This window comes from Papio anubis, chromosome 20 (genome assembly GCF_008728515.1).
Source record: "Papio anubis isolate 15944 chromosome 20, Panubis1.0, whole genome shotgun sequence".
In the NCBI taxonomy this organism is placed as follows: Eukaryota; Metazoa; Chordata; class Mammalia; order Primates; family Cercopithecidae; genus Papio; species Papio anubis.
The window spans coordinates 48,123,248-48,148,763 of NC_044995.1; the positions used below are offsets into that span (position 1 = coordinate 48,123,248).

General features: G+C 55.4%; 1 protein-coding gene and 1 long non-coding RNA gene across 7 annotated transcripts in view; one reads left to right on the forward strand and one right to left on the reverse strand.

Moving 5' to 3' along the window:
* NFIC (nuclear factor I C) overlaps positions 1 to 25,516 on the forward strand; it is a 106,497-nt gene that overhangs the window by 64,876 nt on the left and 16,105 nt on the right. For all 6 annotated transcript variants that reach the window (XM_003914650.5, XM_009193137.2, XM_021930530.2 and 3 more), the window contains exons 3-6: positions 2,255 to 2,326; positions 10,345 to 10,419; positions 11,104 to 11,227; positions 11,895 to 12,019. In XM_003914650.5, coding sequence (XP_003914699.1) covers positions 2,255 to 2,326; positions 10,345 to 10,419; positions 11,104 to 11,227; positions 11,895 to 12,019 — 396 coding nt within the window. The remainder of the gene's footprint in view (positions 1 to 2,254; positions 2,327 to 10,344; positions 10,420 to 11,103; positions 11,228 to 11,894; positions 12,020 to 25,516) is intronic.
* On the reverse strand, positions 8,589 to 11,045 carry LOC116271707. Its single transcript, XR_004180418.1, has 3 exons — positions 10,757 to 11,045; positions 10,324 to 10,450; positions 8,589 to 8,769 (listed from the first exon to the last, which is right to left on the reverse strand). It is a non-coding gene; the product is annotated as an uncharacterized LOC116271707 (long non-coding RNA).

The following is a 25,516-nucleotide window of genomic DNA, read 5'->3' on the forward strand; positions in this document are numbered from 1 at the left end:
ATCGCGGGGCCTGGGAGGGAGAACACTGCTCATGGTTCTGACCCGTAGCTTTCCTTGTCTATGAAACGGATACAGCCAGGCACGGTGGCTCACGCTTGTAATCCCAGCACTTTGGGAGGCCGAGGCAGGTGGATCACTTGAGGTCAGGAGTTCAAGACCAGCCTGACCAACGTGGTGAAACCCCATCTCTACTAAAAATACAAACCTTACCCAGGCGTGATGGCAAGCGCCTGTAATCCCAGCTACTCTGGAGGCTGAGGCAGGAAAATCACTCGAACCAGGGAGGCAGAGGTTACAGCGAGCTGCGATCGCACCACTGCACTCCAGCCTGGGAGACAGAGTGAGAGCCTGTCTCAAAAAAAATACAAAAAAATAAAAGAAATAGAAGAAAGTAGTAACAGGGCGGACTCTCTCATGATTGAAGTCTCCACATGCCCTCAAGTGCTTCAGGAATATGCTCTCCTCACTACCTCCCAGCTCTGATAAGGCCTGGGCAATGTTTGTGCCATGTGGAAGATGAGAACAGGCTCAGGACAGTTAGGCAACTTGCCTGAGGTCACACAGCAATTGCATCCTGGCCTTGGGGTCTGGCTGGTGGGCCAGAGGAGCATGACTCTCTTCCTGCGGCCTTCGATGTTGGTTCCTGCCACCTTTGTCTTTGACCTGGGTGATCCATGGGTGGGGCTGGGGAAGGGGGTCTGCCTGGCTGGGCTTGTCCACCTGCCCCCCAGCTTCAGCCCTCCATGGAGGGGTCAGGGTTCCAGAGGGGGCGGATGTGACTCGTCCTGCATCCAGGCTGCCAGAGCTGATAACGCTGAGCTCAGCGTCTGTCTGCCTGCGCGTCTGCCAAGGAACCTGATTATTTTTAGATAAGATGGAGGGCCAGGCGCCGGGGCAGAGGGAGCACCCAAGCCGGGTGAGCGGTGGGGGCGTCGCCATCACAGAGACCACCCCTCAGCCTCCTCTCTCTGGGGTCTCTGAATGGCAACCCAGGACGAACAGTCGGGTCCCTGGGACTACAGGGGCAGAGGCTGAGGCTGAGGGACCTGACGTCTCCAGGACTCACCTCTCTGGTCCTCAGTTTCCCCGTCTGTAAAACGGGCACAGTGATAGACCTCCCGCATAGGGCTGAGGCGGGGCTGAATGACTGAACCTCATTTTATTTTATTTATTTATTTATTTATTTATTTTGAGATGGAGCCTTGCTCTTGTCGCCCAGACTGGAGTGCAGCGGCATGATCTCCGCTTGCTGCAACCTCTGCTTCCCGGGTTCATGTGATTCTCCTAACTCAGCCTCCCTAGTAGCTGGGATTACAGGACCGTGCCACCACGCCCGGCTAATTCTTGTATTTTTAGTAGAGACGGGGTTTCGCCATGTTGGCCAGGCTGGTCTTCAACTCCTAACCTCAAGGAGTCTGGCTGCCTTGGCCTTCCAAAGTGCTGGGATTACAGGTGTGAGCCACTGTGCCTGGCCGTTTCGGTTTTTTGTTTGTTTGTTTGTTTAATTTTATTTTCTGAGATGGGGTCTTGCTATGTTGCCCAGGCTGGCCTCCAACTCCAGTCGCCCAGACTGGAGTGCAGTGGTGCAATCTTGGCTCACTGCAACCTCCGCCTCCGAGGTTAAAGCGATTCTCCTGCCTCAGCCTCCCGAGTAACTGGGATTACAGGTCCGTGTCACCACACCTGGCTAGTTTTTGCACTTTTAGTAGAGATGGAGTTTCACCATGTTGGCCAGTCTGGTCTCAAACTCCTGACCCTGACCTCAGGTGATCCGCCTCCCTTGGCCTCCCAAAGTGCTGGGAATACAGGCATGAGCCACTATGCCTGGCCTGAACTTCATTTTACAGATGAGGCTCAGAGAGGGCAAGTGACTTGCTCAGGGTCACACAGCAAGAAAGCAGCAGGGCGGGGATTTGAACGTCGGTCTGTTAAGACTCCTGGTGTCTAATTTCTTACCCGTGACTGAGCCACCCCTGCAGAAGCGGAGGGCTTACCCCAGCATACAGGTACACTGGCGCTCACAGGGGCCTAGCTGGTGTCTGCAGGGTGCCTGGCCAGATGTCCGTGACCCTCTAGGGCAGCAGCTAAGGGAAGGGCCCAAGCAGAGACCCCGGGGCCTGGGCGTGTTTCGGGGCCACTATCTGTCTCCATAGCACTGGCCCAGCCCAGGACTGGGGCACCGGCGTCAACACCTCATCTGTTCCTGGGGTGGGGTCTCTGTGACGTCACCAATGTTTCTTCCCTCTCTTTGCAGATGCAGAGCAGAGCGGCAGTCCCCGGGCGGGGATGGGCTCTGACCAGGAGGACAGCAAGCCCATCACGCTGGGTGAGTCTGGGGACATCGTGGCGGTGAAGGGTGGAGGGCACAGCCCTGTCCTTGTCTTTTATTTAGGAATCATTTGCTTGGCACCACTCGTTTTACAGAGGAGCAGACTGAGGCTCAGAGAGGTTAAGGGGCCTGCCCAGAGGCGACCAGGGAGCTGGGTTGGAACCCACGACTGTGAGCTGCCAGCTTCTGGGCTCTGAGGTGCTCAGCCCATGGGAGACCCCGGAGGGTTCTACAGTCCCATGGGATGTTTGGGGGTTTTTGTTTTGTTTTCATTCATTGATTTATTTTGAGAGGGAGTCTCACTCTGTCACCCAGGCTGGAGTGCAGTGGCGCTATCTCAGCTCACTGCAACCTCCGCCTCCTGGGTTCACGCCATTCTCCTGCCTCGGCCTCCCGAGTAGCTGGGATTACAGGCACGCGCCACCACGCCCGGCTAATTTTTGTATTTTTAGTAGAGACAGGGTTTCTCCACGTTCGCCAGGTTGGTCTTGAACTCCTGATCTCAGGTGATCCACCTACCTCGGACACCCAAAGTGCTGGGATTATAGGCATGAGCCACCGCTCCTGGCTTGTTTGTCTTAGAAACAGTCTCACTCTGCTGCCTAGGCTGGAGTGCAGTGACACCATCCTAGCTCACTACAGCCTGGACCAGCTAGGCTCAAGCAATCCTCCCACCTTAGCCGCTCAAGTAACTGGGATTGCAGGTGTGCGCCACTGTGCCTGGCTATTTAAATTTTTTTTGTTTTTGTAGAGACAAAGTCTCACTATGTTGCTCAGACTGGTCTCAAACTCCTGAGCTCAAGTGATCCTCCTGCCTTGGCCTCCCAAAGCGCTGGGATCACAGGTGTGAGCTACCACACCAGCCCTCATGAGATGTCTTAACAGATGGGTAGGACAGTGTAATTCTATGTTGTAGGGATAGGAAGTGGGAAAATTTAGCTCACCTAGACCAGAGCAGTCCCTTCCATCCTAGCCCCCAGCTCCTGCCCTTGTCCCCAACCGTTTGTCTTTCTCACTATGGCCAGAGGATGCCTGTGAGCCCCCAAGTCAGGGCCCATCCCTCCTCTGCCCACAGCCCTCCATGGCTCCCACCTCTCTTGAGGTAAAAGCCCAGGTCCTCCCTGTGGCCCACAGGGCCCTGCACAACCTGTCCCAACCCTGCCCTGTCCTCCCCTCCTCCCTCTCTCCCTCTCGCCCACTCCCAGCCACACAGACCTCCTCGCTGTTCCTCCAGTGCACCTGGCCCAGTCCTGCCTCAGGGCCGTTGCACATTCTCTTCCCTCTGTCTAAACAGCTAACTAACTGCTCACTTGCTCTCTCCAGATCTCCCCTGGTCTCAGCTCAAATGCCCCCTTCTCAGAGAGGTCTACTCTGAGCTCCTTTACCTCAGGCAGCTTCTGGCCACCCTCAATCTCAGCCCTCTGTTTTCTTTCCTTCAGAGGAAGTTAGTGATTGCCTATGGATTTGCTTAGTTGCTTAGTGACTACACGGGTGTTTGCTCATCTCCCCAGTGGAACGTCACATCCTCGAGGGCAGAGAGGCTTTGTCTGTCTAGATCTCTGTTGTGCCCTCAGGGCTTAGAATGGGGCCTGGTGCAGAGTGGGTGCTCAATAAATATTTGTAGAAAGAAAGGAAGGCGAGAGGGATGAAGCAGAGAGAAAAAGAGATGAGAGGATGTGTGAGGAGAGGAAAGAGGCGAGATGAAAAAGAAGGAAGGGGCTGAGTGTGGTGGCACACACCTGTAATCCCAGTACTTTGGGAGGCCAAGGCAGGCGGATCACCTGAGGTCAGGAGTTCAAGACCAGCCTGACCAACATGGCGAAACCATGTCTCTACTAAAAATACAAAAATTAGCCGGGCATGGCAGTGCACACCTATAATCCCAGCTACTGGGGAGGCTGAGGCAGGAGAATTGCTTTAACCCAGGAGGCAGAGGTTGTGGTGAGCCAAGATTGTGCAGCCTGGGTGACGCAGCAAGACTGTGTCTCAAAATAAAAGGGGGGGGGCAGGGTGTGGGGGCTCACGCCTGTAATCCTAGCACTTTGGGAGGCCGAGGCGGGTGGATCACCTGAGGTCAGGTGTTTGAGACCAGCATGATCAACATGGAGAAACCACGTCTCTACTAAATATACAAAAATTAGCCGGGCGTGGAGGCACATGCCTATAACCCCAGCTACCCAGGAGGCTGAGGCAGGATAATTGCTTGAACCCAGTGAGCTGAGATTGCGCCATTGCACTCCAGTCTGGGCAATAAGAGTAAAAACTCCTTCTCAAAAAAACAAAAGAAAAAGCAGGAAGGGGCCAGGGTGCTGTGGCTCACACCTGTAATCCCAGCACTTTGGGAGGCCGAGTTGGGCGGATGACCTGAGGTCAGGAGTTCAAGACCAGCCTTGAACATGGCGAAAGCTTGAATGGTTCAAGCTTGGCAAAACCATCGCTTGAACCCGGGAGGCGGAGGTTGCAGAGCCTAGATCACGCCACTGAATTCCAGCCCGAGGGACAGAGTGAGACTCTGTCTCAAAAAAAAAAAAAAGGAAAGGAAAAGAAGGAAGGAAGAGAAAGCGAGTGGGTGAGGCGTCCTTCTTGGAAGGACCGGAACAGGCGTGCACAGGGAGGCTGAAAGGTTCCCGGAGGTTCACAGGCCTGAGGCCACTCCTCACTGGCCCCTGGTGACTCCTCCGTCTGTGACCCGGGTCCTCCTCGGCCTCCTGTGATCCCCAGACGCCTTTCTCCAAGCCAGATGTTGGAGGGAGGTGGGGGCAACGGCGCTTGGCCTGGTCCCCTGGGGAGCTTGGGCGTCTGGTAGAGGAAATCACGTCCTCCCAGCTCGCCAGGGAGTCCCCCAGAGATGGAGCATAGCAGGCGCTGCACAAACAGGAAACCCCGGTGGGGGGAGGCGGAGGGGGCATGCTGACACCAGCTGGCCAGCTGGGTCAGCAGGAAACGGCTCTGGCCACTTCTTCTGGACACTTGGGGGCCACTGCTCTGTCCTCCTCAGAATGTGTGGCCCTGAACCTCCCAGCACGGGGCAGGGTTCACTGCCTTCACTCAGCAAATGACTGTAACAGGGGGCCGGGTGTGATGGCTCAAGCCTGCAATCCCAGCACTTTGAGAGGTCGAAGCGGGAGGATCACTTGAGCCCAGGAGTTCAAGACCAATGTAGTATAGCAAGACCCTATCTCTACCAAAAAAAAAATACAAAAAATTAGCCAAGCATGGAGGTACATGCCTGTAATCCCAGCTACTTGGGAGGCTGAGGTAGAAGGATCGCTTGAGCCCAGGAGTTTGAGACCAGCCTGGGTAACACAGCAAGACTCTCTCTCTACAAAACGTAATAATAATAATACAAAAATTAGCCAAGCATGGTGGTGCGTGCCTGTAGTCCCAGCTACTTGGGAGGCTGAGGCAGGAGCATCGCTTGAGCCCAGGAGTTTGAGGCTGCAGTGAGCTATGATTGCACCACTGCACTCCAGCCGGGGCAACAGAGCAAAACTCTATCTCCGAAAAAGAAAGGAAAGATTGTAACGGGGGACTGGCGGGGGGTTTGGGTCTGCAGAACCGGACACAGCCATGAGCTCCCTGCAGCCCGTGCTGCCCCCTGGGGAGCGGGAGAGGAACTGCTCCCACCGCCACCCTAAAGCCAAGAGCCTGTCCCACCTCCAAACGGACCAGGCTCCCTGGCTCTTTCCGTTCCAACCCTACTGGCCTGCAACTTGCCAAGTGCGTTTCAACCCGGGGGCCTTTGCACGGGCTGTTCCCAGTGCCGGGAACATCGTGGCCCTCAGGGAGGTGATGAAACATCATCCGCATCAGAGAAGCCAACAGTCACGGGGCGGTTGCCAGGCGCTGTTCTCAGAGCTTTGCAGATTTTAACAAGTTCCTTCCTCTTATCCAGTCTCATCTTGAGGTCTTTGTAAAATGCTGCCATCTCGGCCAGGCTCTCTCTGAGCCCTGGGTGTAAAATAGCCTCCCTCCCCACCCGAGCTGGTTTCCCACCGGCCGCCTGCCTTACCACAGGCTGATGCACCTCGCATTTGACTTAATGAACTTTTAATTTGTAGTAAAATGTGCATAATGTACAATGTATCATGTTAACCATTTTTAAGTGTCCAAGTCAAAGTGCACTAAGTACATTCGCCTCTATGTAATTCCAGAATATTTCCTTTTTTTTTTTTCCCCCCAGGCTGGAGTGCAGTGGCGCAATCTCAGCACACTGCAACCTCCGCCTTCCTGGTTCAAGCAATTCTCATGCCTCAGCCTCCCGAGTAGCTGGGATCATAGTCACATGCCACCACACCCAGCTAATTTTTATATTTTTAGTAGAGACAGAGTTTCACCACGTTGGCCAGGCTGGTCTCGAACTCTTGATCTCAAGTGATTCTCTCACCTCAGCCTTCCAAAGTGCTGGGATTGCAGATGTGAACCGCTGAGCCCGGCCTAATTCCAGAACATTTCATCCCCCCTAAAAAAACCCCGTCCCCATCAGCCACCACTCCCCATCTCCTCTCCCAGCCCTGATGCCCACACATCCCCTTCCTGTCTCTGTGGCTTGGCCTGTCCTGGATATTTCAGAGAAATGGCTCACGCCTGTAATCCCAACACTTTGGGAAGCCAAGGCAGGTGGATCACAAGGTCAGGAGTTTGAGACCAGCTGGACCAAGATGGTGAAATCCTGCCTCTACTAAAAATACAAAAATTAGCCAGGTGCGGTGGCAGGTACCTGTAATCCCAGCTATTTGGGAGGCTGAGGCAGGAGAATCGCTTGAACCTGGGAGGCAGAGGTTGCATTGAGCTGAGATTGCGCCATCGCACTCCAGCCTGGGCGACAGAGTGAGACTCCGTCTCAAAAAAAAAAAGAAAGAAAGAAATGGCATCACACACTGTGTGGCCTTTTGTGTCTGGCATCCCTCATTGAGTGATGGCCTCAAGGTGCATCCATGTTGTACCCTGTGTCAGAGCCTCATTCTTTTATTTTTATTTACCTTTTTTGAGACGAAGTCTTATTCTGATGCCCAGCCTGGAGTACAAAAGCGCGATCTCGGCCTGTAGCTGGGATTACAGGCACCCGCCACCATGCCTGGCTAATTTTTGTATTTTTAGTAGAGATGGGGTTTCACCATGTTGGCCAGGCTGGTCTTGAACTCCTGAGCTCAGGTGATCCACCCACCTCGGCCTCCCAAAGTGCTGGGATTACAGGCGTGAGCTACCACTACTGCGCCCAGCCCGGCTCCTCATTCTTTTTCTCTTTTTTTTTTTTTTTTTTTTTTGAGATAGAGTCTTGCTCTGTCACCCAGGCTGGAGTGCAGTGGTGGAATCATAGCTCACTGCAGCCTCGACCTCCAGGGCTCAAGCGATCCTCCCGCCTCGGCCTCCCAAGTAGCTGGAACTACAGGTGTGCACCACCACGCCCGGCTAATTTTTGTACTTTTTGTAGGGATGGGGTTTCGCCATGTTGCCCAGGCTGGTCTCAAACTCCCGGGCTCAAGTGATCCACCCGCCTCAGCTTCCCAAAGTGCTGGAACTACAGGCACATGCCACCACACCCAGCTAATTTTCATATTTTTTGTAGACACAAGGTTCTGCCATGTCGCCCAGGCTGATCTCAAACTCCTAAACTCACGAGATCCGCCCACCTCAGCTTCCCAAAGTGCTGGGATTACAGGCATGAGCCACCACGCCCAGCATCCTTTTCACGGCTGAGTCCTATTCCAGTGTGTGGATAGGCCATGCTGTGTTTATCTCTTCTTTTTTTTTTTTTTTTTTTTTTTTTTGAGACAGTCTCGCTCTGTCGCCCAGGCTGGAGTGCAGCGACGTGATCTCGGCTCACTGCAAGCTCTGCCTCCCGGGTTTACGCCATTCTCCTGCCTCAGCCTCCGAGTAGCTGGGACTACAGCTGCCCGGCACCACTCCCAGCTAATTTTTTGTATTTTTCATAGAGACGGGGTTTCACCATGTTAACCAGGATGGTCTCGCTCTCCTGACCTCGTGATCTGCCCACCTCGGCCTCCCAAAGTGCTGGGATTACAGGCGTGAGCCACCGCGCCCAGCATCCTTTTCACGGCTGAGTCCTATTCCAGTGTGTGGATAGACCACGCTGTGTTTCTCTCTTCATCTTTTGAAGGGGTATTTGGGTGGCTTTCTGGTTTGAGCTGTGAAGAGTGCTGCTAGGAACACTCGTGGACTTTTGCTGACCTATTAATCTTGGCTGCTGTCGCTCACACTGGACTTTGAGTCTCACGGGGGCGACTGCTTCCGCCTGTGTTATCTCCTGCTGTGTCGGGGCCCAGCTCAGAACCAGACACTGTGGATGCTTAGTAAACGCCTGTTGAGTCCATGAATCCCTCCTACAAGGGCGTCCGAAGGCAGAACAGGGCTGTCCCCAAGCTGTCTGAGGTTGGCCAAGGCTCCCGACCTCTCGGGGACAACTTCGATTTTCAAATCTGTGAAATGGGTCCAAACCACTCCAGTTAAGAGAGGACGATCTCCCTCCCTTTGACATTAGGTAGGAGTGGTGCTGGGGACACGGGGTGGGGAGTTTAACTGCGGCTTGTGGACCCCCCCATTCAGCTCCCCATTTTAACTGACCCATTGCTGGGTGCCAAGCTCTGGTCTAGGTATGAAGGACACTGCAGGGTCGGGGCAGACAGAAATCCCTGCCCACACGGACCTCCCGGTCTGGAGGGGAGAAGAACAAGAAGCCAGAGTATCTCGAAGGGTGACAGTGTGCAAAGCAAGCCAGTCGCCCCTCCCAGGCAGCTGGATGCAGACCTCAGGACGACCCCGACAGTGGGATTGATGGTTTCCACTTCTGCGATTAGGAAAACATGGAGGCTGAGAGAGGGAAAGTGGCCTGCCCCCAGATCATACACCGAGGCAGGTGATGGAGCCAATGTGAGCCCAGGTCTCCGCTCTCCTTTCATTTTGGAGTGCAGTGGCACGATCTCAGCTCACTGCAAGCTCCGCCTCCTGGGTTCACGCCATTCTCCTGCCTCAGCCTCCCGAGTAGCTGGGACTATAGGTGCCGCCACCACGCCCAGCTAATTTTTTGTATTTTTAGTAGAGACAGGGTTTCACTGTGATCTCGATCTCCTGATCTCGTGATCCACCTGCCTCAGCCTCCCAAATGCTGGGATTATAGGCATGAGCCACCGTGCCCGGCCTCCACTCGTTTTTTAAGACGGGGTGTTGCTCTGTTTCCCAGGCTGGAGTGCAGTGGCACAACAATGGTTCATTGCGGCCTCCACCTCTCAGGCTCAAGTGATCCTCCTGCCTCAGCCTCCTGAGTATCTGGGACTACAGGCACGCACCACAACACCTGGCTAATTTTAACACTTTTTTTTTTTTTTTTTTTTTTTTTTTTTTTTTTTTTGAGACGGAGTCTCGCTCTGTCACCCAGGCTGGAGTGCAGTGGCCAGATCTCAGCTCACTGCAAGCTCTGCCTCCCGGGTTTATGCCATTCTCCTACCTCAGCCTCCGGAGTAGCTGGGACTACAGGCACCCGCTATCTCGCCCGGCTAGTTTTTTTGTATTTTTTAGTAGAGACGGGGTTTCACCGTGTTAGCCAGGATGGTCTCGATCTCCTGACCTCATGATCCACCCTTGAGCCACCATGCCCGGCCAATTTTAATACTTTTTGTAGAGATGGCGTCTCACTGTGTTCCCCAGGCTGGTCTTGAACTCCTGAGCTCAAGCAATCCTCCTGCCTCGGCCTCCCACGGTGCTGGGATTCCAGGCATGAGCCACCGCACCCGGCCTGCTGTCCACTTGAAGGCAGTGTTCCACAGCATGGCAGGCCCGGATGAAGGCTGTGTGAAGACCCATGCGGGACAAGGGCCCCCCCCCACCCCCACCGGGGCCCTCCCCATCGGACTGGAGCTGTCATTCCCCCACTGCAGGAGATAGACAGGGTGAACACCCAGGCTCGGGCCAGCCCCAGGAGTCCAGGCAGCCCTGGAGTGTGGAGAAGGGAAATAGGCCCGGCTCAGCCCACTGACCCCACTGTCTTCCTGTTCCAGACACGACCGACTTCCAGGAGAGCTTTGTCACCTCTGGCGTGTTCAGCGTCACCGAGCTTATCCAAGTGTCCCGGAGTGAGTGTTCCCGTCAGCCCAGAGCTGGGTCCTGGAGAGGGGAGGAGGCCGCAGGGAGGAAGGAGCTCACCCCCTCACCCTACTCCTTGTCGTTTCCAGACACCCACTGTGTTATCAAGCCAAGGTTCCTAGAAAGGGAGGGGGCCAGGCCCTTCCCAGAGCCCAAGGTCAGGGCTCCCTCCCACCTCCCCAGGAAACAGAATCCAAATGCTGGATGGCAGCTAAGGAACCTTCTGCCCCAGCATCCTTCCTCCTCCCTGGGGCCTCCACTGTCCTGTCCCAGGAGACCCCAGAGGACCCCCCCCGCTCCTCCTGTCCCCTTGCTTTCCCTGCTGACCTGCTGGGGACCCAGCGAATTCCATCCCACGCTGTCTGAATCCCACCTCAGCAAGTCCTGGGCGCTGTCCTTCTTTAGCCCTGACTGACACTCTCCCTGTCCAGATCCACAGAGCCTGGCCTCGAGCTCTGGCTATGCCTCTGCCTCACAGTGTGCTCTTGGCCTCTCCCCATGACCTTGGTCCTCTGATCCATAGAATAAAACTGGTTTCAGCCACCCTAGGAACTGGGCCAATATGGGAAGGGGATCCCCCTTTGGACTGCACCCAATGGCTTTCCCTACCTCTAAAGCAAACTGCAGCACAGGACACTGCTTCCTGCCTCACTCTCCCCTCTCACCCTCTGCAGCACCTGTGGTGACCGGAACAGGACCCAACTTCTCCCTGGGGGAGCTGCAGGGGCACCTGGCATACGACCTGAACCCAGCCAGCACTGGCCTGAGAAGAACGCTGCCCAGCACCTCCTCCAGTGGGTAAGTACCCAGGTCCTCACCTCTGGGCATTTCACAACCCCATTCATCAGCCCATCCCCTCTGGTCCGAGCTGACTCATTCCTCTCCCTGGAATACCTCTTTTCACAATTCACCTGGCCTGAGAAACTCCTATTCATCCTTCAAAACCCAGCCAGCCCCATGTGCCTCTTCCCCTAGCCCTGACAGCCCACCGTGGGCTCCCCCAGCCTCAAATCCTGCCGGCTCAGCCAGGCCTTAGGACCCCCCCGCCCCCGGAGAATGCAGACACAGGTTCTTGCTGAGATATGCTGTGTGACCTCGAGCGGGTCACATTGTGCCTCAGTTTCCCCATCCATAAAATGGGATCATACCCCTAACAGGCAGTTCTGAGAACTACAGGTGGTCAGGGGATTAGCCAGGCTGCCTGGGTTTTGGTCTCCACCATGCTAGCTTGGTGTCCGACCTCTGCTGAGACCCTCCCTGCCTTGGCCCGGGTGTCCCATCCAAGCAATGGTTGGAACAGGGGTTCATTGGGAATGGGCTGAACGCCCACGGCTCCCGCGATGTCTCGCGGGACCACCTCCCTCGCCCTGCCCACTTAAGGACCGGAAGTAGCAAAGCCCGCGGCCGCGCCCCCTGCCCCCGCGTCTCCCTGGTAACCAGCCTCTCCCCCTCCCTCGCCCATAAGGAGCAAGCGGCACAAATCGGGCTCGATGGAGGAAGACGTGGACACGAGCCCCGGCGGCGATTACTACACTTCGCCCAGCTCGCCCACGAGTAGCAGCCGCAACTGGACGGAGGACATGGAAGGAGGTAGGGCTGGTGGCGGGGGCGGAGCCGGCCTTCCGGTCGGAGTTACAGCGGTGGGAACTACGTCTTCCGGCAGCCACTGCGCGGGCGCCGCAGGGCAGGAAGCCAGCCTGGAGCCGCGGGGCCTCCTGGGAATGGTAGTCGCGTCGAGCTGCGCGTGGCTGGAAGTACGGTCCGGGCTTGCGTTCTCGGATCTCTTTGGTTCTGCTGAGACTGGGTAGGGCAGAGACTGTCCCGTCTGACTTTCCTGCCCTCCATCCGTGAAAGCCACATCTCTGTGGGGTCCCCGAGCTGCAGGATGGGCTAGTAGTTACTCTGATCAACAGGGCGTCTCCTCCTGGCATCTGTCATAGAATCCCTCGTCTGTAGGGACCCTGTTTGTCCTCTTCCCCGCTAGAAGATCCTGAGATGCCGGATCCCTTCTCATTGGGGTCCTTCTTGAAGTTACTTTAAAAAAAAAAAAAAAAAAAAAACCAGGTTCGCATCTCCATGGGATCTTTCTCCGTGTGGTTCTGTAGGAGACTCGTCTCTTTTCTGTAGGGTCTCCATTCCCATGGCGTCCTTTTCCAGGAAGATTTTATCCTCTTGCTTTTCTGTCTTCAGAAGGGTCCTCTCTGGAGTGTCTTTCTCCTTTTCTTTTCTTTTCTTTCTTTCCCTTCCTTCCTCCCTTCCTCCCTTCCTTCTTTCCTTTCCGTCCTTCCTTCTCTCTCTCTCTCTTTTTTTCTTTCTTTCTTTTCTTTCTTGTTTCCCTCTTGTTACCCAGGCTGGAGTGCAGTGGTGCGATCTCCGCTCACTGTAACCTCCGCCTCCCGGGTTCAAGCGATTCTCCTACCTCAGCCTCCCAAGTAATTGGGATTACAGGCACACACTACCACGCCCGGCTAATTTTTTTGTATTTTTAGTGGAGACGGGGTTTCTCCATGTTGGTCAGACTGTTCTCGAACTCCCGACCTCAGGTAATTCACCCGCCTCGGCCTCCAAAGTGCTGGGATTACAGACGTGAGCCACCGCTCCCAGCCTCCTTTTTTTTTTTGAGACGGAGTCTTGGTCTGTTGCCCAGGCTGGAGTGCAGTGGCGCAACCTCGGCTCACTGCAATCTCTGCTTCCCGGGTTCAAGCAATTCTCCTGCCTCAGCCTCCTGAGTAGCAGGGATTACAGGCGCGTGTGCCATCACACCCGGCTAATTTTTGTATTTTTAGTAGAGACGGGGTTTCACCCTGTGGGCCAGGCTGGTCTTGAACTCCCGACCTCAAGTGATCCGCCTGCCTAGGCCTCCCAGAGTGCTGGGATTCCAGGCATGAGGCACCATGCCTGGCCTGGGGTGTCGTTCTTATAGAGTTCCTGTTCTTTAGGGTCAGCAGCTTCACAGGGTCTTTTTTCCATTGAACGCCAGCTTCTTGGGATTATGTGTATTCCCTGTCTCCCCAAGCGCTTTCTCTAAAGATTTCCCTTATTTGGGGTCCCCATCTCCACTACAGTTCTCATCTAAAGAATAGCTTTCACTCTAAGGTCCTGCTCTCTGGCCAGCCGGCACTTGTGACTTTCAGGAAACTGTGCAAAATGGCCTGTGGGCTTGTGTTACGCTGAAGAGGGTGTCCCTGGCATCCATCCTCAGATTCTCAGACGACTTTGTGCCCCTAAATTTTGCAAGCATTACTCTGTGCAGTACCTTATCCTCAAGGGCCCCGGGGGCAGCCCAGTGGATACATGCGTGGGGTCCGTAGTCCACCTACGGGGGTCTGCAGCACAGCCCTTGCAGCCTCCTAGTGACTCAAGGTTTCTGAGTCTCCCTCGCCCTGCCCACTTAGGGACCCGGTTTCCTCATCTGTAAAATGGGTGTGTTAGTACCTGCAGTACTGCTTGCCTGGGGTTGTCATGGGAATTAAGTGAATTAATGCATCTCATGTCCATAAAACAGGCCTGGCACATAACACATAGGCACCCGATAAATGTGGAAATCTGTGGCTTTATTTTTGAGACAGTCTCACTCTAGCCAGGCTGGAGTGTGGTAGCACGATCATGGCTCACTGCAGCCTCAACTTCCCGGGCTTAAGCGATCCTCCCACCTCCGTCTCCTGAGTAGCTGGGGCTACAGGCAAATGTCACTATGCCTGGCTAATTTTTTTCTTTTCTTTTTTTGTTTAAGAGATGGAATCTCACTGTGTTGCCCAGGCTGGTCTCAAACTCCTGGGCTCAGGTGATTCTCCTGCCCCAGCCTCCTGAAGTTCTGAGATTATAGGCATGAGTCATTGCATCCAACTAGATTTGTTTTGTCTCCCTTCTTCCTCTCTCTCCTCCCTGTACCCATGGGGCCTACTTTATTTTTATTTTTGAGACAGGGTCTTCCTCTGTCACTCAGGCTGGCGTGCAGTGGTACAGTCACAGCTCACTACAGCCTCGACCTCCCAGGCTCATGTGATCCTCCTGCCTCAGCTTCCCAACTATCTGGGATTGCAGGTGCATACCACCATGTCCCGTTAATTTTTTTAATTTTTTGGTAGAGATGGGGTCTCACTGTGTTGCCTAAGCTGGTCTTGAACTCCTGAGTTCAAATGATCCTCCCGCCTCGTCCTCCCAAAGTGCTGGGATTCCAGGTGTTAGCCACCATGCTGGGCCCCTCTTTTTTTTTTTTTTTTTTTTTTTTTGAGATGGAGTCTTGCTGTGTCACCCAGGCTGGAGTGCAGTGGCGAGATCTCAGCTCACTGTAACCCTGCAACCTCTGCCTCCCGGGTTCAAGCAATTCTCCTGCCTCAGCCTCCCAAGTCGTTGGGATTACGGGCATGCACCACCACGCCCGGCTAATCTGTATATTTTTAGTAGAGACGGTGTTTCACCATGTTGACCAGGCTGGTCTCAAACTCCTAACCTCAGGTGATCCACCCATCTCGGCCTCCCAAAGTGCTGGGATGACAGGCGGGAGCCACTGCACCTGGCCACCTGTAGGATTTTTAGAAGCAGTATAACATTAGGACTAAGAGGTCAGACTCAGGCATTGGAGAGACCTGGGTTCACATCCCAGCCCTGCCCATATCTGGCTCTGTGTGCTATGTAACCTGGGGCACATCATTTAACTTCTCTAAGCCTCAGTTTCTTCATCTCCACAATGGGGGTGATGTGAATAATTGTTCTTTAGGAACTACGGGAGGAGGAAGGGGTAGGACACGTGTGAAGCAACCGTCTGGCCCATGTGACATACCCGGGAAACGGGAGGTCATCGTTGTCCGTGTCTTTATAACATTCCTGTCTCTTTCTGGAGCTCTCAGACGCATCTGGTTGTGACATTTCAGGTGCGAAGGCCCCTCCCTCCCACAGTGTGGGCTCCCAGAGAAGGAACATCCCTAGAGGGTCTCCATCTCTCAGGGGACCTGCCTCAGTATTTATGAGGTTCTTTTGTTTGTTTGTTTGTTGTTTTTGTTTTGAGATGGAGTCTTGCTTGTTTTGAGAGATCATGCCAGTGCACGCCAGCCTGGGCAACAGAGCGAGACTATGTTTCCAAAAAAAAAAAAAAGGCCGGGCGCGGTGGCTCAAGTCTGTAATCCCAGCACTTTGGGAGGCCGAGACGGGCGGATCACGAGGTCAGGAGATCGAGACCATCCTGGCTAACACGGTGAAACCCCGTCTCTACTAAAAAATACAAAAAAACTAGCCGGGCGAGGTGGCGGGCGCCTGTAGTCCCAGCTACTCGGGAGGCTGAGGCGGGATTCACTCTTGTCACCCAGGCTGGAGTGCAATGGTGCGATCTTGGCTCCACCTCCTGGGTTCAAGTGATTCTTCTGACTCAGCCTCCCGAGTAGCTGGGACTACAGGCGTGCACCACCACAACCAGCTAATTTTTGTATTTTTAGTAAAGACGGAGTTTCACTACGTTGGCCAGGCTGGTCTTGAACTCCTGACCTCAAGTGATCCGCCGACCTCAAGTGATCTGCCCGTCTCAGCCTCCCAAGGTGCTGGGATTACATGCGTGAGACACACCACGCCCAGCCATCACTTCTCATTAACTCTGGAATTGATGAGGCTGTCGGAATGTAAACCGCACGCCTATTAAAGTGAAAGACCACCTCTGTGATGAGCCAAAGCATCCCTGAGAGGAAAACTCATAGCTTTAAGTCTACTTTAGGAGAGGAGAAAGGTGGAAAATAAAGAATCTAGCTTTCAACTGAGAAAACTCAAAAAGAAAACATTTCAAGAGAGAGGAAATGTTTAGAGTCTCTGGAGCTCCATCGGACTTTTCTTCCCAGCTGCTCGCCGGCAACCCCTTCCACTGGGGAAAGACGGGATAGCAATGGGAGAGGACAGAGAGGAAGCCTCCACCAGCTTCTGCTGTGTGATGAGGAATCAGAGAGCAAGCAGGGAATGTCAGAGGAGGTCTGTGCTCCTGCAGCTTCCACTTGATTACCTCAGGGGATGGCAAACTCACTCCCTCCTGAGGGTTGCATCCTCTGTGTAAAGCCCTCCTGTGTGCTGGCCCTACCTGAGGCCCTGGGGACACAGAGATGATCCAACCCACTCCTGTCCCTACCTTCCAGGGGCTAACAGCCTAGGGAGGGAGATGGGTTCTTACCCAGGTCACTACAGCCCAGAGGAGGAGGCACAGAGGACAGTCAGGGGGCACAGGGGGACCCTGATAAAGCCTGGAAGAAAAGGGAAGACTTCCCAGAGGAGGAGAATCAGGGTGACAGCAGTGAGGAGCTCGGGCAACTGGCTTCTCTGCATTTCCAGCTGTGTGACTTTTGGCAGGTTCCTTAACCTCTCTGCCCCTCCGTTTCCTCTGCTGTAGGATCAGGTTGATGGCCAGGTGCAGTGGCTTACAACTGTAATCCTAGCAACATGGCAAGACCCCAACTCTACTTAAAAAAAAAAAAATTAACATGGCATAGTGGCGTACACCTGTAGTCCCAGCTACTTGAGAGGCTGAGGTGGGAGGATTGCTTGAGACGGGAGGTCAGAGCTGCCGTGAGCTATCATCATGCCACTGCACTCCATCTAGGGCAACAGAGAAAGACCCTGTCTCAAAAAAAAGAAGAAGAAAAGAAAAAGAAAAGAAAAGAAAAAAGGCTCACCTATAATCCCAGCACTTTGGGAGGCCGAGGCAGGCAGATCACTTGAGGTCAGGAGTTCGAGACCAGCCTGGCCAACATGGTGAAACACCGTTTCTACTAAAAATACAAAAAATTAGCCACGCGTGGTGGTGGGTGCCTATAATCCCAGCTACTCGGGAGGCTGAGGCAGGAGAATGGCTTGAACCTGGGAGGCAGAGGGTGCAGTGAGCCGAGATCGCGCCACTGCACTCCAGCCTGGGCCACAAGAGCGAAACTCCATCTCAGAAAACTCTGGCTCGATATCGCAGTGAAGAGAAAACACTAGAAGAATTTTTTTTTTTTTGAGACAGAGTCTCACTCTGTCGCCCAGGCTGGAGTGCAGTCGTGCGATCTCGGCTCACCACAACCTCCGCCTCTTGGGTTCACGCCGTTCTCCTGCCTCAGCCTCCCAAGTAGCTGGGACTACAGGCGCCCGCCACCATGCCCGGCTAACTTGTATTTTTAGTAGAGACGGGGTTTCACCACGTTGGCCAGGATGGTCTCGATCTCCTGACCTTGTGATCCGCCAGCCTCGGCCTCCCAAAGTGCTGGGATTATAGGCGTGAATCACGGCGCCCGGCCAAACACTGGAAGAATTTTAACACCCATGGCCCAGGGCTGGACGTAAAGCACGCACTTGGGGTGTGAGAGCTGGGTTTATTATTAATTCGTGGCTAAGCTACAACCGGGATGATTTAAGTGGATTTATCCGCAGGGAAAATGATGGGAGGGCATTCCCAGAAGGGAGAATCGTGGTTTCGGGAGTTGCACTGTGGATGCTTGGGGCCAGATCATCCTCTGGGGCGGGGCCGTCTTGGGCACTGTTGGGTGCTGTGCAGGGTTCATGGCCTCTGCCCACTCTGTGTCAGGAGCACCCCCCCAGTGGTGACAACCGTAAATGTCCCCAGATCTGGCCAAACGTTTTTTGAGGGCAGAGTCTCCCCTATATATGGCCAGTGGCATATGCAAAGGGCCTGAACCGAGCAGGGAGAAGGTGCGTGACCTCTGGTCTGGGCCACTTTTTTTTTTTTTTTTCTTTTTGAGACAGGGTCTCTCCCTGTCGCCCAGGCTGGAGTGCGGTGTCACAATCTTGACTCACTGCAACCTCCTCCTCCCAGGTTCAAGTGATTCTCCTGCCTCAGCCTCCCGAGTAGCTGGGATTACAGGCGCCCGCCACCACAACCGGCTAATTTTTGTGTTTTTAGCAGAGGCGGGTTTTCACCATGTTGGCCGGGCTGGTCTGGAACTCCTGACCTCAGATGATCTAGCCGCCTCGGTCTCCCAAAGTGCTGGGATTACAGGCGTGAGCCACTGCGCCTGGCCTTTTTTTTTTTTTTTTTTTTCTTCCAAATAGCGACTTGCTGTGTCGCTCAGGATGGAGTGCGGTGGTGCGATCACCACCGCCTGGGCTCAAGCATCCTCCTTCCAAGCCTCCCAAGTAGCTGGGACTGCAGGCACTCACCAACACACCTGGCTATTTTTTGCATTTTTTTTTTTTGTAGAGACAGGTTCCCTGTGTTGCTCAGGCTAGTCTTAAACTCCTGGCCTCAAGGGATCCTCCTGCCTCTGCTTCCCAAAGTGCTGGGATGGCAGGTGTGAGCCACCACACCCAGCTGGCTCTATGTCCCTTCCCAACATTTTAGTCCCAGACAGCCCTGCGGAGGGGACTGGCAGGCTCCTCATTTTGCAGAGGGAAACCCCGAGGCTCAGAGAGGTGACGTCACCCGCTCCAGGTCACCCCCGCAGCAAGCAGGTACAGAGGGACACAGAACCACGTGGCCGTTCCCAGCGGCCCCACTCAGGGCACCTCGCTCTCTTTGTTTTATGGGACATCTGCGACGTCCTAAGCTGGGTTATTTCCCCTCCCCGGCAACACTGAGATCTGGGCTGCCCCGGCCATCCGTTGACAAGTGGGGAAACTGAGGCCCAAAGGTCCCACAGCAAGGAAGGGGCAGAGCCCTGAGCTTATGCCCAGTGCTTCCTGGGCCTCTCCCCATCGCTGTGGCCTGCATCGATAAACGTTTCGCAGCCTCTGAAGTCCCAAGGAGGATGCCTCAGAACAGGCCTGGCCCCGGGGCTGGAGTGGAGTTCCTGAGGTTCCCAGCTGTAACCTCATTGCTGGACCGAGGCAAGGGCCAGGGGGCCCAAGGGAAGGGCCAGAGGGGCCGGGGGCATGGAAGGTTCAGGCTTATTGCTGCAGCCTGCAAGGTGGTCCCAGGTTGGGTGCTTCCGCAGAGGGAGGACACAAAACAGGAACCCAGGCGGGCAGGGTCTCTCCCGAAGGTGCCCTTGGCCCCTGGCCACCACCCTGGGATGTTCCTCCTCCTCCTGTTCTTCCTCCCCCTCCTCCTCCTCCTCCTCCCCGGCCTTTCCAGCTTCCTGTCTAGACAGTCCCCAATTAGCCGCTCATTAAGGGGGTTAAGCTGATTAGAGCAGTTCTCCCTTCCTCTGGCAGCCTTGGGGCCTTTTCTCCGGGCAGTGCTCAGCCAGACCCCCACCCTGAGGCTCACAAAGGCCTGGGGTGGATCCTGCCAGGCAAGACCCCCACAGCACGCCTCCAGGCCCCACATTCCAGCCTCTAGGCTCTGCCCGCTTGGGGCCTGGGCCAGGAGTGCTCTTTCTCCTGGCCGCCTCCCCCTGAGGCCTCCCTGCTTACCCCGCTGCGTGGGGTGGAGGGAAGGCGTCTTCGAGCAGCCCCCCGGTGCTTTGTTTTTGCTGCTGGTGTAGCCTCCATTTGAAGGTGACACAGGCCCCATCCACAGGCAGTTACTACACAGGGCAGGGCAGGCAGCCCCCATCCATTCCTCTCCTCTGTCACCCCGGGCTTCCCCCATCCCTTTTTTTTTTTTTTTGAGTCAGAATCTCGCTGTGTTGCCCAGGCCAGAGTGCAGTGGCATGATCTCGGCTCACTGCAACCTCTGCCTTCCAGATTCAGGCGATTCTCCTGCCTCAGCCTTGCAAATAGCTGGGACTGGGACTACAGGCACCCACCACCACGCCCAGCTAATTTGTGTATTTTCAGTAGAGATGGAGTTTCACCATGTTGGCCAGGCTGGTCTCGAACTTCTGACCTCAAGTGATCCTCCCACCTCGGCCTCCCATAGTGCTGGGATGACAGGCGTGAGCCACCGAGCCCGGCCTGCCCATCCCTTTTGGAGCGTGGCCTGGGGAGGGACAGAGTTGGGTTCCAACTCCACCTCCACCCCTGCTTGGTTCTATTGCTTTAGGTGAGTGACTTCTCCCATCAGGCCTCAGCCTCCACATCTGTGAAATGGGTGCAGCTCCTGTAAGCTCTGCACAGGGCAGCTGTGAGGACCACATTATGCGAGGAGGCTGGTGCCTTCACAGAAGGTCCTCACCCAGGGCAGTGCTGCCCCACCCCCAGGGACACTGGCCGGTGTCTGGGGACATCTGTGGTTGTCACAACTGGGGGTGCTCTTGACATGGAGTGGGTGGAGGCCAGGGACGCTGCTCAGCACCCAGCAGTGCCCAGGACAGCCCCTCCCCAGAGAACGAGCCAGCCCCAATGTCTACAGTGCTGAGGCTGAGAAACCTGTGTTAATTAATGTGAAAAAAAAAACTGAGGCTGGGCACGGTGGCTCATGCCTATAATCCCAGCACTTTGGGAGGCCAAGGCTGGAGGATCACTTGAGCCCAAGAGTTTGAGAACACAGGGAAACCCTGTCTCTACAAAAAAATACCAAATGAGCTGCACGTGGTGGTGTGTGCCTGTGGTCCCAGCTACTGGAGAGGCTGAGGTTGGGAGGATCTCTTGAGCCCACAAGATCAAAGCTACAGTGAGCTATGATTACCCCACTGCACTCCAGCCTGGGCAACACAGCAAGACCCTGTCTTTAAAAAAAAAAGTCTGCCCCCCACTCACACCAGAATAAACTCTCAGTGGGGCAGACGGTGTAAACCAGGGGACCCCCAGCTCCTGGGACTCACCTCCTCTGTCCCTCCCACTCAGGGTGTGGATTTCAACATGTGCAGCCTCCTGGGACCTCAGCAGGGCCGAGGATCATGGGACGCAGAGTCTCTTGGGGGTCCATGGAATCCTCAAAGCCTAGGGGTGTTTTACCTAGGGGTGATCCTGCCCCCAGGGGACACTGGGTGACATCTGAGGACATTTGTGGTTGTCACGACTGCAGGGTGGTCCTAGCATGGAGGGTGGGTCCAGGGACACCTGGGAGGCCAGGGACACCGCTCAGCACCCTGCAGTGCCCAGGATGGCCCCACCCCAGAGAACGATCCGGTCCCACATGTCCACCGAGCCCAGAGGAGGCCTTGGTGCACTGTCAACGCCCAGTGGTCACCGCTGTCCTCAGCAGATTCATGACCTGCGTCGGTGCCTCTGTCCACTCCATGCGCCCTGTGTAGGGCCCCCTCCTAACCCCAGACCCTAGAGGCCCAGCAAGAGTGGGCCTTGGCCCCCTGGGGGAGCAGGCATTTCAGTGGGAGATGGGCTTGTTTGTTGAGCACACAGATGGCTGCCCCGACAGGGGTGATGAGGGCCTTTCGTTAAATACAGAGAGGAGGTCAGATGGGCGTGTGTGTTAAACAGACATGAAGAAGCTCTGACGGGGGAGCCCGCGGGCCTGCGTGCTCCCTACAGTCAATATTCTCAGACGGGGCATGCAGGATGCGGGGCGGGGCATACGGATGTGTTCCCTGAGAGGAAAGATGGCCACTGAGATGGGTGGGGGACGCACAGGCCCGCTGGCTGAACAGGGAGGTCCCACCGGGGTCCCAGGCATGCCTGCTGAACAGACGGAGGATGCTTGGAGGCAGGGTGCAGAGTCAGTGTCTGCAGAGCCTGCCGGGAGCATGCTGGGTTATTCTTTCTCGCAGTGCCTGGGCTGCGCTCCCCCCTCCTTCCTGCCCTGCCCTGGCTCCCGCTGGCCCCATCTCAGGAAGCTCTAGCGGTGTCTGCAGGGATGTGGCGGCGGGGGGTGGAGTCTGAGCCAGACTATTTCCATCCAGGACAAGCTGTTCTAGGAAATCCTCCTAAGTGAGCGTCTGACAACCCTAACCTCATTCCCGCCATGGCCTGCGCCTGCAGGGAGCTGCCAGCCCCTACACACACTCATACACGCTTGCACACACACGTGCGTGCTCATTCATATATGCACGCACCTGTGCAAGGCATGCACACATATGTATGCGTGCATGCTTGCACACACGTGTACATGTGCGTGCATGCATGCACGCACACATAGACATGAACATGCAGGTGCGGGCATACAGGTGTGCATGTATTCACATGCACAATGCACACGCATGTGCGCATTCACATGCATAGACATATGCACAGACATGCACGCATGCATACACGTATGTGCGCACACAGGCTTGCACACATACACAGACATGAACGTGCATGTGCAGGCATACACATGCAGGCAACATGCAGGCATGCACACGTGCACAAACGCTCACATGTGTACACACACGTACACAGACATGCACGCATACATGCATCTATGCACATGCGTGCAGGCATACACACATACATGCATGCATATGTATGTATTCACATGCACACGTGCACGGGCATACATACCCACACATACATGCCGATAGGACCAGCCCGGCCTCCCTGCATCCAGGCCACTCTCATTCCTGCCACATCCTCCTGCCCTAGAAAAGCCCCGGCCTGGCTGCTGGGGCCCAGCTTGGTCACAGACTTCATGGCATCCCACTGGGCAGTGGGGCCTCTCTGGATGACTCAGCCTCCATGCCCAGGGCCTCCGGAGTGTTCCCCCGTGAGTGTTCACAGACTGGGCATGAGTGGAGGCGTCATCCTTCCTGCCCCCCGTGTGGGTGTCCTGGGCGCCAGTCTCCTCCAGAGCCGGGTGTTCCCGGGTCCCCGCAAACTGCTGACCTGCTTCTGGGATGTGTCCCGGCGACACCTTCACTCCTCACAGCATGATGTGTGCAGGGCCGTGGACAGCTGGTTTCATAGCGACAAAAGCAGATGAAGAGCTGCGTGTCCCCCCTGGCTGGGTCCTGGATCTGGGCTCCCTCTGGGCTGCAGCCATCAGAGAGGACAGAAGTTCCCTGAGTGGTAACCCCATTCGGGGAAGGATACAGCGATGCTGGGAGGACAGAGGAGGTGGGGACAGGGCTGGGGAGGGGCTGTGCCACACAGATGCCTAGAGGTACCTGTGGAACCATCAGCAGGAGACCCAAAACACGGTGACACCCTCACCGTTTCTCATCAGGGCATCACCCGGGGACACCAGGTCACATTTGGGGACATCCATGGTTGTCACCGCTGAGGGGTGCTCCTGGCATGGAGTGGGTGAAGGCCAAGGATGCCGCTCAGCACCCTGCAGTGCCCAGGACAGCCCTCCACAGAGACCGATCTGGCTCGCATCAGCAGTGTCGAGACTGAGAAATCCTGTGCGAATTATTTGGAAAATACTGAGTTATGTCACTGCTCACACCAGACACCAGGAGAAGCTCCTGACACGGCAGACGGTAGAAACCAGGGGGACCCCAGCTCCTGGGATTCACCTCTTCTCTCCCTCCTCACTCGGTGTGGATTTCAGTGTGTGCAGCCTCCTGGGACCTCAGCAGGGCAGAGGATCATGGGACACAGTCTCATGGAGGGTCCATGGGATCCCCTAACCCAGAGGGTCTCACCCACAGGTGATTCTTCCCCAGGGTACTTTTGGTGATGTCTGGGGACATCTGTGGTTGTTACAACTGGGGGGTGCTCCTGGCATGAAGTGGGTGGTGGCCAGGGACACTGCTCAGCACCCTGCAGTGCCTAGGAGAGCCCCACCCCAGAAAGCAGTCCGGCCCCAGTGTCCGCAGTGCCCACCTGAGACACCCTGGAGATAAGGAACTCCAAGGGCCAGGTCGAAGGGACGCTAAACTCATCACCCTGTTTGGATGGTCTCAGTAGATATGTTTTACCTTCAAAGAAATGTAAAAATTCTTTATAAAACTGTGGCTCTCAGGCCGGGCGCGGTGGCTCAAGCCTGTAATCCCAGCACTTTGGGAGGCCGAGACGGGCGGATCACAAGGTCAGGAGATCGAGACCATCCTGGCTAACATGGTGAAACCCCGTCTCTACTAAAAATACAAAAAACTAGCCGGGCGAGGTGGCGGGCGCCTGTAGTCCCAGCTACTCTGGAGGCTGAGGCAGGAGAATGGCGTAAACCCGGGAGGCGGAGCTTGCAGTGAGCTGAGATCCAGCCACTGCACTCCAGCCTGGGCGACAGAGCGAGACTCCGTCTCAAAAAAAAAAAAAAAAACTGTGGCTCTCTAGGGCACACCTCCCTGAGATTCCGTTTCCAGGGATAGGGTAGGGCCCAGGACACTGCAATTTTCAGGCGAGATGTGATCCTTAGCCCTCACTTGAAAAAGCTTCCCTGGGGCCAGGTGCTGTGGCTCACGCCTGTAATCCCAGCACTTTGAGAGACCAAGGCAAGGGGATCGCTTGAGGCCAGGAGTTTGAGACCAGCCTGGACAACATAGCAAGACCTCGTCTCTAAAAAAAATATTTCCTGGGCATGATGGTGCATGGCTGCGGTCCCACCTACCTGGGAGGCTGAGGTGGGAGGATCACTTAAGCCCAGGAGGTTGAGGCTGCAGTGAGTTGTGATCGTGCCCCTGCACTCCAGCCTGGGTGACAAATAAATTGGCCGGACGCAGTGGCTCGTGCCTGTCATCCGAGCACTTTGGGAGGCCAAGGTGGGCGGATCACCTGAGGTCAGGAGTTTGAGACCAGCCTGGCCAACATGGTGAAACCCCTGTCTACTAAAAATACAAAAATCAGCTGAGTATGGTGGCACACGCCTGTAATCCCAGCTACTCGGGAGGCTGAGGCAGGAGAATTGCTTGAACCTGGGAGGCGGAGCTTGCAGTGATCCGAGATCACGCCATTGCACTCCAGACGGGATGACAGAGCAAGACTCTATCTCAAAAAAAAAAAAAAAAAAAGACACCGCCCCAGAAGGCCAGGCATGTCCACGCCAGAGCCGGGACTCCACCCCAGCCTCCTGGAAATACCCAAAATGGCCCTCTTTGGGATTCTGTGTTCCCACTTCATTTTAAAGACAGGGTGCAAGTGTCAAGGGGCACCCTGACATCTCCCCACTCACCCCAAATAGCAGCAGCAGTGGCTCCTGCAGTAACTAACATTTTTCGAGCTGGGTGGCTGACGTTCCCTCGGAAAGCTGGGCTGAAGGCATCCTCAGAGAATGCCCTGATGCCCAGGGATCCGAGACGGCCGTGGGCTTCACCCACACAGGCACCCCTGGCGCAGTCCTCACAGCTGCCACTCCCACACTGCTCCCGATGGAAATTCCAGAGCTTTACAGAATCCCCTGTTTTATGAAAAGGGGTGGATGTGGCGGCTCACCCCAGGTTGCACAGCCCCATGGCCAGCCGGGGTTTGAACCGTGGACCA